This window comes from Alosa alosa, chromosome 16 (assembly GCF_017589495.1).
Source record: "Alosa alosa isolate M-15738 ecotype Scorff River chromosome 16, AALO_Geno_1.1, whole genome shotgun sequence".
NCBI lineage: Eukaryota > Metazoa > Chordata > Actinopteri > Clupeiformes > Clupeidae > Alosa > Alosa alosa.
In genome coordinates, this window is record NC_063204.1 from 29,915,585 (window position 1) to 29,929,979 (window position 14,395).

The 14,395-nt window shown below is 43.9% G+C and overlaps 1 protein-coding gene across 1 annotated transcript in view; it reads right to left on the reverse strand.

The window, feature by feature from the left end:
* Positions 1-14,395, reverse strand: part of ptprma (protein tyrosine phosphatase receptor type Ma) — a 190,397-nt gene that overhangs the window by 118,358 nt on the left and 57,644 nt on the right. Inside the window, exon 3 of the mRNA XM_048265863.1 lies at positions 4,679-4,953. Coding sequence (XP_048121820.1) covers positions 4,679-4,953 — 275 coding nt within the window. The remainder of the gene's footprint in view (positions 1-4,678; positions 4,954-14,395) is intronic.

The following is a 14,395-nucleotide window of genomic DNA, read 5'->3' on the forward strand; positions in this document are numbered from 1 at the left end:
AAGACGCTCTGAAAAGCCTGTGTTTGATAAACAACATTCATTCTGGCCTTGTGATTTTTTTTCTCACTCTGTGATAGTGAAGGATAGTTTAGGAATAGGGTTTACACTTTAAATCGAAAGTGTCCATTTTTTGTTGTTGATTTTGTTTTGTTGTAACATTGGAAAATAAAGGCAGTTAGGACTGTGCAAATTTTATGTTTTAATGTAAATGCTGATGGTCTAATGGTCCTCTTTTGGGCACCAACTGAGGTTTCCACTGTACTGTAATGTGAACCCAAACACCTGTACTGCCTTGTACTTCAAGCTGGTGTGAAGACCTGTGGCCAGGCGTGAATCTCCAAGGGGAACCTGGACAAACAGCTCCCAATGCAGCGTGAACAAAGCGCATCCAAACAGCTCATTAGGACGCGCTAACAGTGTCATGCGTAGAGACCCATGAATGAGATGCCTTTATTGGCTCTCAGAAACGCATCTTAATTGATTACCCCACACTCCCCCCACCACACTTTTCTTTTGAGAAGCGGTTGCGAGAGGCTCCGGACGCTAATTACGGCTTTATTAGGGCTTCATTTGGAGGAAATTAAGAGAGAAAAACGCGACGCAAAATGTCACAATGTGCCGGAGGCTGATTAAATCCTGGGCGTTTATGTTTGCCGCGTCGCACTGCAGCAAAGCCCCAAGCCCGAGTGGACCCAAAGTCCCCCACACACACACACACACACACACACACACACACACACACACACACACACACACACACACACACACACACACACACACACACACACACACACACACACACACACACACACACACACACACACACACACACACACACACACACACACTCACACACTCTTCCACTTCTGTCTGTTTTTGCTTTATTTTTCCCATTAGCTTCAGTTCTAATCGGCCCAATTAGTGATTACTGTTGTTTGTAAGCATGAGCTGTTCAGCAACGGCAGACTTACTATACAAGAACTGTTTTTTTGTGTGTGAGTGTTTGTATGTGTTTCTGTGTGTGTGTGTGTGCGTGCGTGTATATGTGTGTGTGTGTGTGTGTTATTCCTGAATGTTTGTCTGGATTCAACCAAATAAATTGCATTTTTTTCTCTCACAAACACACAGTACGAGAAGACTACTGTCCAGTCTGTTATTTTGTTGGAGACTCCAATTAACACCACCTCAGCTAAATTACTTTGAATTGCAGCTGACCCTAAGAGCACCCCATGCATGTATTCAGTTTATTATCTCGCGCCGTGGAGAGGTTTGGGGTGCCATATAACCTCTCCTCTCATGTCCAGCTTATTCATTAAGCACTGGTGCCACCCCCTCGGAAAAGTGGGGTCTCTCCTCCCCCTGCAATTGTCATCGTGCCTATAAATGGAAGCACAATAACACCCAGCCGCTATGAACAATGCAAAATGTCAGGGAGGATCATAGTGCTTCAGGTCGAAACAAAAAAATTACCGCACTTGAAAATTGTGTGTGTCACTGTATCATCAATTAAAAGTTTTTCTGCGCAACCTCACTGGCAAAGCAATTAGAGGTGCTGAAAGACTTTCACAGTAAACTCAAAGAAAATGGAGGGGAGGGGAGAGAGAGAGAGAGAGAGAGGGAGAGAGAGAGATAGAAATACAGAAACACACCCCATAATTACAAAATAAGAGACAACGTAATTTCTGAATACCAGGTGGTTTCATTTTGACAAACACTTAAGATAGCGTGCAATTACCACAAACCTATAATTACCTCTCCATCGCTAATTAGCTATAGCCTAGAACGATTACCGTTTTCATTGTTAATCTTCTGGGATATTAAAAAGTCACAACTGGAGTTTCATAACCATGTATTGTTACAGCCACTTGCTGGACTATGAGACCAAGTCATACCAAACCTCAGCCAGACCTATTTGTCAAGATTGAACTGCTGTTTGCAATGCCAGTGGCAGAGGATGTGCTCAAAAGAGATTGAGAGTAACGTTATCCCTTGGAGGGAGGAGCTGGTGAGATGTCCATCATCCTGCCACCAGAGTTGGTCCCTGGAGACCGTGGTTATGTGTGGAGGCTTAGGACTCATCACTAGGGGCTGCTCGTCAGAGGGCGAGTGTGTGTGTGTGTGTGTTTGGGGGAGGGGGGGGGGGGGAGGGGGCTTCAAGGCCAACTTTCAAGGTCATCCACGCTACTTGGCCCAGTGGTGTTTGGCATGCAGTAGTGGTTGCTTTCTTTTTTTTTTTTTTTTTTTTTTTTTTTTTTTTATTTGCAAACATCATTGACATTACAGAAAATGCAACACTCACGACATGCACATGAATACTACATACCGACAAACAGGCGTACATTACATAAACACATACTGTAACTTAACAAGACATCACATTGACTTGGCTTCCACAAACATAACACAACATAACATTAATAACAGAAAGGCTAAGGATGATTTGCGTCCAGGATGATTACAGATATGATTATCAGGGATGAAATTGATGACCGGAATGAAAAGAAGGGGGATGGGGGGGTGCGGATGGTAGCTCTAAGAGTGTGAATGAGGTGGTGTTGGGATGGGGTGGGGATGGGGGGTGAGGGGTAGTGAGTATGTGAGGGATGTATGTGTGTGTGTGTGTGTGTGTGTGTGTGTGTGTGCGCATATGTATAAGGCTGGTTGAAGTCGGAGTAGTGGTTGCTTTCTGAACACTTACTTTACTACTAATTTTGTATTAAGCCCTAAAATTAGCGTGGCAGTCTTGACTGTAGATTATGGTCTGCTTCAGTTTGGCTCACTAAGATTCTGAACCCCACCTGAGACACATAGAATATGGGACTGAGGTTGATCTGGTATGGCTCAGTGGATCCTTGCCAGATCAGCACCGGATCTGAGCCTGATCAGTGCCTGAGTCGACTGCTATTTGGGACCATAGCACTAACACCTGTAGCATTTATTCTGTTGCAAGCAATAAGAATAACACTCCACTGTTGGGGGAAAGCTTGTGCTACTGATGGTTTGAAGAGAAATGGCATCCTTTTAGCCCGCTGGAGAGTAGTCTCTAGTGTCATTTCTTCTATCAACCCATAAGCATAAGTCCTATCTTTCTTTAAAAAGACGCAAAACAACCCAAGGCAACACCTTCACCAAAACTACACTTCAGCTCACATATTCTACCCCATACCCCGCCGACTCTATAACCTTTCAAAGTATTTGTCTTCTGCTCAAACTTCACTCTTCTGTCTCCCTGGTGTGCGTGGCTGTCTGGAACGCCAGTCATGAAAGATCTTCTTAGCATAAAAGGCTTCCCGTGGCTCCATCGCTTAACATGAAAGCTTTTCCAGGCCGCTGGGACGCACAAAGCCTCTTGGCTGGGCATCGGGTCCTTTCGGACCCACTCTGGCTCATATGACTATTCATCCTCAACACAGGAGAATCGGCCAGCAGCATTGTTGTGCCCCTTAGGGATCACTTCGGTCTGAAGTAATTAGGACGTTTTTTATCTAAATTATAAGGGAGTCCGTCTGCGGTTGAAAAACCTGTTCCACTGAAGCAGGTGATGAATCACTTCACCTGAGATTAAATTCTCTACCTGAGAAGTTCATGGGTGCCCATAAGGTAGAATTTATTAGGACAATGCTCTGCTGTTTTGAATGGCATGTTTTCTGTGCCTAGTTGACTGTGGCAAAACCAGTAAAGGCATGAAAAGAATGAAAGGCTTTAGGCCTAACATAACTGACTACAAATACACCTGAGCAGATAAGTCTAATACAAATACTAACTCTTAGTAACCTAAGTACAGTAAAGTCTTATGTCCCCTTCACATTGGCACTGTAAGTTATTAATTTCCTATGGAGATTTGCAGAACGTTTGCGGATGGGTCTAAACCACTGCAAACGAGTGTGGTGCGAAAAAATTCGGACATCCGGATGCATTAAAATTTTTAACTCGTTCCACAGGCGCCAGACAGATCAAACCGACAAACCAACCATTGCTGGTGCAGATAAACAAACTGAATTATTATCTTTTATATTAGCATATTACATACTTTTAAACAAGCCTATATTGTGAAACACAAGCCCATATTGTGAAAAATAAAATGAATGGTTAGTGTAAAATAATTAATTATTTAATTATAAAAAATATATTTTTTGTCATGTTATTGTCTTACATGATTTCCTAACGTTATTAGGCAGTTAAGACAATAGTTAAAAATAAAATATTACTTGTACGTCTGCCTCCCAAACTCGAAATGCTTCCAACACTTTCAACGGTCTAGTACGATGTCCACTGAGGAGCATGGCAAATATCGGAGCTTATTTCAAGTGTCAATGTATAGGCGACACTATCAAAACCTTTCCTGTCTCATCTAGAAGTTGTATAGACACAGTTTGGTAACTACTGTGTGTCCTTTATGAAAACATTGTTTAGCCTATCTTTCGATTATAATTGAGAAAACAACTATGCATAACATCAAAACAAAGAGTTAAGGGCCGTTCGAACCAAGAACGATAATGATAATGATCTAGGCTATACAGCAAAAAAGTATCGCTCTAGCTAACAGTAATACGAATGATAACGTCCACACATAAACTATAATGATAACAACATGAAGAATGACGTCATCATTATTACATTCAGTTATCATTCTTGGTGTGAATGGCCCTTCAGTTATGTGCTTCGGTGGATTTCTCACCTGGTAGAAATTGGGCCAGAAGGTGCTGACTGCCAGTTCCACCTGGTGCCACTTGTGTGAGGCCAGCTCAGTGGCGTTCCACACGGGGATGCCCAGCGGACTGTTGTTCTCCTTGACGTAGATGTTGAGCTGGCCGGGCACAGAGCCCTCGCGACTGGCGCCGTAGTACTGGAAGATGATGCAGTGGGTGTCATTCTCCTTTAGCTGGGGCACAAACAGCTGGGCCTTCTGGCCTGCTGACCGCCCGGACGTGTTCACCATCATGAAGGCCGAGCCTGGTAAATAGCAAGAGCAAATACTGTACATCAGCATATCAGTCGAGTGGCCATTCACCAGAATAAAAAGGATGGATTCATATTTCAGTTCATCTAGAGTCAGTGTCAGTGTAGGCATTTGCATTAATAATGGAATGAAATGGCAGTTAAGTATGCCTTAAGTATGCCTTTTTACAGCATGAATACACAACTACACACACACACACACAAACACACACACACACACACACACACACACACACACACGTGTATATGTGTATATATACAATGTCTGAAATAACACTGGTCTGTACCACACAGAGTGACCCCTTCTACTATGAGTTGGTTCAATTACCAAACATCCTTTTCAGATCTAATAGTCTCGGGGCATAAAGTGCACAGAACTACTTGTCAAGAAAGCACAATAAAAGAGAAAAAAATACTTCAACTGATAAAAAACAACATTAAAGCATCTGTGACATTTCAAAAATCTCATCTTTGAGCCATCAAGAGGTTCACTAATGTGTGACCAGTTAATGTCAAACGTGTTTTAACAAAGAAAAAGAGCGAGAAAGAGCGCTTGTAACAGTTAATGAGTAACATCAAGCTAGCCTTAATGGCTGCTCAGAACATCCTGGAAACCCTGCTATTGACATTAGCAGTACGTGTTGACACAGCTCTGAGGCTGAGAGGCGCTGAGCTCATTTAGGAGTCATTTCCCCTTTTTGCAAAACAGGGAATGAGCAGGTCTGTTTGACATGTATCTCTGTGTTTGTGTGTGTTACTGAAAGAGTGCCTGTGTGTGTGTGTGTGTGTGTGTGTGTGTGTGTGTGTGTGTGTGTGTGTGTGTGTGTGTGTGTGTGTGTGTGTGTGTGTGTGTGCGTATCTTTGTTCTGTTATAGAGTAAGAGGTCCAGGGGAAGGTGTTCTGGCTTGTTTAAGAACACATAAGAGTGCAGATAGGTATTCTCACATCACTGAGTTGATCTCACCAGAAACCGAAACACTCATTCTTATCAGAGCATGGTAATAATGGAGACAAAACATTACAGAATGTCCTGCATAATAAAAGTGTGAGTGTGTGTGTGTGTGAGAGAGAGAGAGTGTGTGTGTGTGCGCGCCAATGTGTGTGTATACTGGCTTTTATATTATCAGTGGATTATTTCAATATTATTTCATGACTTCAGGAGTTTAAAATTAGCAACCCTGCAATGACTTGAGGAAGCTGAATCATGGCAAACACACAAGCCCATAATAATCCCTATGACACTATGACAACAGACCATCTTATCAAAGCTTTTTGAGAGACAGTCCATACTGTCTTCTGCCAGGCACTTGCTGACAAAAGGTGTAGCTCTCTAAAATAAAAAATCTTTATTTGATGGTTGAGGAGTTGGGGAGTGGGGAGTGATGGTTGCAGAGGCAGAAAGGACGGCAACATGCGCTCTTAGACAAGCGCAAGTGCAAACGATGTGCACTCAATCAAACGAGACTCTGACCTTGCTCCAGCATCCCCGACAGTGCACAAACACAGGCATCACTCTCTTCATATGCCACTTAGCAATCGCAGCCCTATTACGTAAATGACACAAACATTCAAATGTCTACTGTAGTGTATATAAATGAACTGATGGATGCTTTGAGTGGGTGACCATGAACTAATCACTGACTGTCTGGCTATAGTTAAATGTAAACTCTTGAATGCTTTTAACACAACTAAAAAGCCTTTAGATGTTCTATATGATGAGACTGATCCACACGTGGATCTTCCCGTCTATTAATAAAGTTCACATAAAGGTCTATTGTGTATTTCTGTGTAAGGAAGATGGGACTTATTTCTCATAAAGTTCAATCCACTGTGAGACAGGGACAAGTGCTTGGTGTAATGCAATTGATAACGGCTTGGCTTGGCATGCGCCCTAAAATGAATGAACTGCACCACCAATGTCACAACCAAAGCTGAACCGACCCCGACGGAGAGAAAAGAGAAGGAAAGAGAGAGAGAAATAGAGAGAGAGAGAGAGTGAGAAGGAGGAATGAGAAGGAGAGGGAGAGCACTTCACCCTCCTCTGCTTTGTTCCTTCCATTAGTGCTGGATGCACCATGGCAACTTGAAGTGTGGAGCAAGGACTCCGAAACACATGCGCCCCCCACTCTCCAGTCCATTTCAGTCTCAGCGCGAGGCGGTCATTCACTACCGGACGGATAGGAGAGCAGGCTCAATAAAACCATAATGCTCTCTCAAGAAGGGCAGGGTTTGGGGGGACAAATCGAACATGAACTGCAGAGCCAGTGCTTTTATAAGGAAGGTGAATCATAGGTGATCATATTTAAGGCTTTCTTAGTCTGTGCGCACACAACAGGTTTATGAAACGTCTAATCATTCAATGCTTACATAAAAAAGTTGGTGATATCTGTGTTTTCTTTTCGCATGTTAGGGGTTGCAACAGACCATACATTCCAGGTGTTTTTCTGTGTTGACACCATGGCCCATTTGCAATAACCTTCCAGTACATTACTCATGGTGTTCAAAGACTGTTTATGAACTATCATGCGAGAAAAGGGATTATTACATTACTCCGAGGAATTCATTTTAAGAAAGCACAATACAAACCATTATGACCAATGAACCCCAGGTGACTCAGTTTTAATGGATGAGTAACTGATCAGATACATTTGTTCTACAGGGGATAAATCAAACATCAGCTTGTCATCGACTAATGCCTAAAGGCATATTCTTCGTGCCTCAGCGAATGTGGTTATTTACGCGAGGTCGTAGTCTCACCTGTGCCTTCATCCACTGTGCGGCTCAACTCACCCTTGATTTAATTATACGGTAGAGGAAAAAAGTCTGAACCCGCGGGCACTTCCACTTCACCTTACGCCTGGCTGTCAAATTAATAAAACAATGGGGTGACGTGTCCAATCATGTCTACAGTGGGATTTTCTCTCTTTTTTTCTCACTCTACTTCCTCTCTCTCAGTGAGCTACTGACTGAAAAGAGTGATAAGGTGTTGAATTCACCTGGCACCTCTTTCAATGTTAAGGCAACTTCATTCTTGATCTCTCTGAGCAGCCTCTAGCTAGCCTAGCCGCTGTGTAATTTGATCATTCATAATCATAATAATGGCATTGTGCAGGCTATCTTCAAGGTTGTTGGGAGTGGAAGCCAAGACAAAAATACTGCTTTAAATTGAGCTCACTTTTCATCTCAGAGACATATTCTATTTACACACAGTGATTTAATGCAGAATAGCTCGGGCACAGGATATTACATCTTCCCCTTGCTGATACATGCTTATAATTGACTATGCATTCTAATATATATAACAATGTCCTCAAGTGCATCTGGCTGTTTGCTGAACTGTGCTAAATGAAAAGGAACCGGAGACACAATTCTCCCAACCAAACGAAACCATTTTAGATGAGGAGCCAAAAACACGCCAGAGGATCCGATAACAGACAAACTTTTCAAATGTGGTCTTCCTATCTATCTTTGGGGTTTTTTTTGCCTTGTAAAAAAATGTTTCTTGGGAAAAAGGCATGGCCCAATAGGCAAAGGCACATAAAGCAGGACACACTGTAGCAAACAAATGTTCAGAGCCCAGCAGAAGCGTGTTTGACTTCAGTACAGAAAGCGTTTATGGGGACCATCAAATAAATCAAGAGGCTCCTGCCGACGCTGCACCTCAAGAGGTGGCTGCCGCGTGCTGCAATTCATCCTCGCCTGGCAGCTTTGTTATTGGTACAAAAGGACCTGATCCCAGAGGGAGATACAAAATCTTCTCTTTTTTCCCTTCTACTCATGACTACCATATCACAAGCAGCTGGCATGAGTATTTAAGTTAAACTCACTTTGATGCAAAATGATTTTCTGATGGGCTTTCGCTTGTTATCGCTTATAGGACCTGAAAGCACATTATCACTACAGCATATAGAGCTGCATCTTTCAATCTGGTGTCTATCCCTACTTTGTACAGTGGAAATCTGTTAAAATGCCTCCATCCCCCTACAGCCTTTAAATATCTATCTATCTCTATCTATCGATCTTTCTCTCTCTCTCTCTCTCTCTCTCTCTCTCTCTCTCTCTCTCTCTCTCTCTCTCTCTATATATATATATATATATATATATATATATATATAAAGATGAGAGCGCCATATGTGTCTCATCCTATGCACCTATTTTTTTCCTTGCTCAGTTTTAAATGACAACAAAACACACAAAGGATCACATCCAAGGGATTCCTTCCTTCTTTCATGTCACTCTTTATCTCTAAATTCCCTTTGATATTTGTTTTCCTTTTGGAGCTGTCATATTCACAGACAAAAAAAGAGAAAAAAAGACAGAGGAGAAAAAAGGAAAATAACACAGACACACACACACACACACACACACACACACACACACACACACACTCAGTGATGCACTCTCCAGATAGGCTATTTGCCTTTCATAGGTGCTGCCTGAGTTGTGCTGCTGGTTCCTTGGCGGCTCTGGTGAGGATATTGAGGGCATTGGTCAAGGTCAAGGCTGTGGGTCTGCTTGGGAACTTTTTTGCATTAAAGCACAATTCTACATTCATTTCAGGTGACTTGGTGACTTTGCTTCAAGTTTCAATTGATTCCCTAATTTTGCTTCTGCTTTTCAAGGGTCAAAGTTCAAACTCTTTATCTGTCACCCATACACAGCCATACAGGAAAAGTGAAACACACAGTGATATGTCCTTTACTGAAAAGTACTCTTCACAACATGTTTCACAAATAGGAACCTATAAACTGGTGTAGCACAGCACACATACAGTAGTGGAGAGCAAACTGATTATTGTACTGTTCACCACATACAGTATAAAGCATGCTGAGCTAAATGAGTATCAGAGATGGCCTTAATGAATGAGATCGAATATGGTGGACGATGTTATAGTGTGTTTGTTGATGTAGAGCAGACAGATTGCTTGGCTTTCATAAGGTGTCCTGATTACTTTAACTTCGAAAGCCTTTGAAAATGCCTTTACCTTCAAACGGTGAACATATTATATACTTCAATTAGTTGCTTATCTCAAAAAGGCCAGCCTCTAAACTGGCAAAATTCCAATGCATAATTTAGCAGATGATTTGGAAGGTGCAAAGCCATGTGGTCACATTCAGCGGAAGTATCAGCATTAAGTGAGCTAACGAGGCTGGTTAAATGCACAGCTATTTTTCCTTTGCCTTAGTCCAGAGGAATACTATCTAGCTACTCTATGGACCCCATACCATAGACTACATAACATTCCACCCATACTTCTGTCTTAAATGACATAAGACATATGTTCCCCCCCCCCCCCCCAACCCAACCGTACTTCAGTGAACTTTAGTGGTCCCAGGGGGGCTAATAATGACCAGTGTGTGTAATTTTATCCACAACAGTATCAGACTTCCCTATGAGGGTGCATCTGCTGTACACAGGATCCTCTGGTAGCGTCCAACACATGCAAAGATTGCATAAAAAAACAACAACGACAACAACAACAAATAAGCTTGGCTGTCTAAAAAGGCAATTACCACTGTAGCCCGAATAATGGACTTGGCATCGCAAGCACATTACACACCTGGCATGTGCCATTTTGGTACCTCATTTTACTAACAAAACCCCTTTTCTAACCTTGAAATGCACCGAGCAATCTGTTGGTGATTTGTCTGCCACAAGTATTCTGTCACACAACCCCGATTCTCTCAACGCGTCATTTGTTCTTCGCGCATACTCAATGACACCCAGGCATTTACCCTTGGCTGTCTGCAGGATTCTGCTGCTCTGAGGTGTCTCTGCAGCCACCAAGAGACACTCAGAGAGAGAGAGAGAGAGGGAAAGATGGAGGGAAAGAGAGAGTGACAGAGAGAGAGAGAGACTCTCGAGAAGTCAACTCTTGTGGCGAGCCTGAAGGAGGCGAGGAGGAGGAGGAGGAGGAGGAGGAGGAGGAGGAGGGGGGAAGGGCCTCCTATGTGTAACAGTGGGGCCTCACTCCCCTCTCCACATCAATCGTGGAAATGAGAGGGTAACGGGACGAAAAGGACTGATGGTACTCCACGCAGGAAGGCGGGCGGGCACTTCCCCCTAACCCTACATCCCTCCATGGACCCCTGATCACAAACAACTGGTCATTAGGGTCGGCATCTGCACGTCAACAAGCTCCTCCGAAAACAACAGTCAACAACATAACGAGGCCTGTGTCTTGTGGAGCTGCTGGAGCTGGCCTGCGCACTTCACACAGAGGCTTCAGGGATGTGAACCAACTTGTTTCAGCTCAGGCCTCAGCGGGTAACAGATGAAAGTGATATTTGGGGCAAAATAGCCAATACGACACACAAAGTGCTATGAGTGAAGACACCTTTCCTTGACTTGGGGGGTGATGGTGAAATGATAACAGCATTCCATTCCACCTGGAGGGAGGATGATCTGCTCACGATCCGAACAGGCCACATCATCATTTAGCTTCCACGGGCCCCAGGACCACTTGCCTGCTCTGCTTGTAGTTTTATCACTAATCTAGTCTGGGGAGCCAAAACAATGTCAGGGGTCCTGAAAGTGCAGTTTCCTCCATCAACACATTTCAATGGGAAGACAATGATTCACGGCTATCAGACTAACCCTCCACTAGCCCCTCCCCCTGTGTCTTTATGCCGAACCTCACTTTGGAGATAAACAGCAGATAGCAACAAGATGTGTGACCCTTTGGCTTCCCCCCCTGTTCATTATGCGAAAAATTTCATTAGGTAAGACATACGCTTCCCTCTGAACACTTATCTCCTAGACGACAAGTAACCTAACAGCCAGAAATTCCCTCTATAACACACACACACACACACACAGACACTCAAACACTGACACACACACACACACACCCACACACACCCACACACACACACACACACACACACACACACACACACACACACACACACACACACACACACACACACACACACACACACACACACACACACACACACACACACACACAAACACACACACACACACACACACACACACACACACACACACACACACACACACACACACACACACACACATTCCCTACCATCACCCAGAGCTTAATGCAACCACAAAATGCATCTGTGCTGTGGCCAAGTAATTTGCAAACTATTTAAAAAGCACATTCTAATGGGATTGTTTTAGTGCCATCTACAATGCACTCAGCTTGAAAAATGTTTTTCTCCTCAACAATACAGCGTTCGGGGGCCAATTAAGACCCGGGTGCCTTTAAAAGCAACTGGAGGATTGGCTTGTGCATTTCCATAAAGGGCACGGCTTCGCAATCAAACAAACCACTTTCTAAATGGCTTGCATTATTCGCTGCTTTGAGAGACAGAAACAAAAAACACGGAACAGACTAATGTGTGAATGCTATTTCCAGCTCCTATTATTGTGTCGACCATGACAGAGGGGCTTAAGATGGTAGTCCTCCCTCAATCCAATTCATTAAAAAACAGATTGGACACATGCATTTCTAATGATCAAGCAGTCACCCACCCAGCCATGCTCTTCACAGTTGGGTGAGTTTTGGTGACAAGATGGGGTAGAGGAAGAGAGAGAGAGAGAGAGAGAGAGAGAGAGAGAGAGAGAGAGGGAGCAAGAGAGAGATGGGAGAGGGAAGGAGAGAGTGAGAGATGATTTTCTACGAGTCTTGCCCCAGAGGGAATGCTTCACAGGTTAAGTGCAGTGTCGCTGTCGTGTCTTGAGAGCCAAACGGAACAAGAACACCACCAGGCCAGCTTTAATTTCAGATTAATGGAAGGTGCCGGTTCAATACATGCTTAGAGTGGTATTATGCAAAGGCATATAGCTGGGTGGCAGTTATGCACGCCTAAATATTTCAGGCGCATACATGATTTAGGAGCTTAAACACGCTCGCCTGGCTGTTTGAGCAGAAAGGAGTGCAAGGGAGAGGTGGTGAGACCGTCACCTCGGCCACAATGGCGTCTTGGTTTGGAGCCAGTGGCCCCCTTAATAGCATGTCAACATCTCCCCAGGAGCCAGGCAAGATTGCTAATGAGATTCTTCTACTTCGTTGGACACGCCCGCTTTCACTTAGCCCACACAGAGATCAACGCCTTATTTTTTTTTTTTTTTCGGTTTTGAAGGAGGAGGAGGAATAGGAAGATTAAAGAGAACACATCGTTCCTACTGTGGTTAATTTTGTGAAGACGTCACCAACATAATAACCAGGGAAGGAACGACGGAAAGAGTAGAGAGGACAGAGTAAAACTGTTTTAAGTCAACAAAGTGAGCTACAGAGAGAACAGAGTGGCTAGAGAGAAAGACAGAGAGAGACTAAGAGAGAGAGAGAGAGAGAGAGAGATGGAGACGGAGAGAGACTGAGAGGGAGAGAAAGAGAGAGAGATGGAGGTTGCAGCTGCAGAGAGCGGCTCTTTCAAAGCGAGAGGGCTCTCACCCATTGGAGGCCATACAGTAGAAGAAAAGAGGCCTTGTTTTCAGCGGCTCAAGCCCAACCACTGGATATAAGGCCTCTCTCTGTTAGAAGGGGGAAATGGCATTGGCTATGACTGGAATCAAATTAAACTGCACTCCCAGCTATGACTACTCTGCTCACTTCAGACCTCGTGTCCAATGAACTGCAGACACACACCACAACACTGGGACAGAGCCAGCGCAATAGATCTTACACATCAATATGTGCACATATAGTATATATTTGTGTACATACATAATTATTCATTTCTATAAAAATGTGTACATGTATATGAACACACATTTTAAATCTGGCACTCGCATTGAAAGTGTGAAAAATCAATACTAGTCAAAGAGTTTTGCATTTTACAACTTTGGTATGAATCGATTTAGAGTTATAACCTTGTATTTTGACAACACACACACACACACACACACACACACACACACACACACACACACACACACACACACACCAGCACTTCAATTTGTTCCACTCCCCGGGCCTATGTTGATGAACATATTTGTTTAGAATTAGATGGGTGCTCTCTCTCCCGATTTGCCGATCCCAGATGAATGATTGGTCGGCGGAGCCCTCTGAGGAGCTGCTTCCTCGACTCGACACCGCTGTAGCGCGGATGTGTTTCTCACTCGCCACTATTGATTAACCTTCACATGCAAAGCACTTTGTAAATTGGAGTCGGAGCTTATTGGAAATGGGATCTGGTGAAAGACCCGCTGATGAATCGCGAGCGTGCTTGGGACAAGTCTGGCCGGGACGGGTGGTGAACTGAGGAGGGAGAGGAGGGGAAGGGTGGTGGGAGGGGGTCTGTTTGTCTATTGGAAGAAACGGGTAATTGAGCCGAGACCAATTTCAATAGCAAGTCTGAGGTAAACACTGCTAGGAGTGGGGGCTCCAGGGCACTCCGTGCCTTCGCTGGCCAACTTTTCCTAGCTAGCCGCTTAGACGTGCTGACCTTTAGTGCGTGCTGGCCGG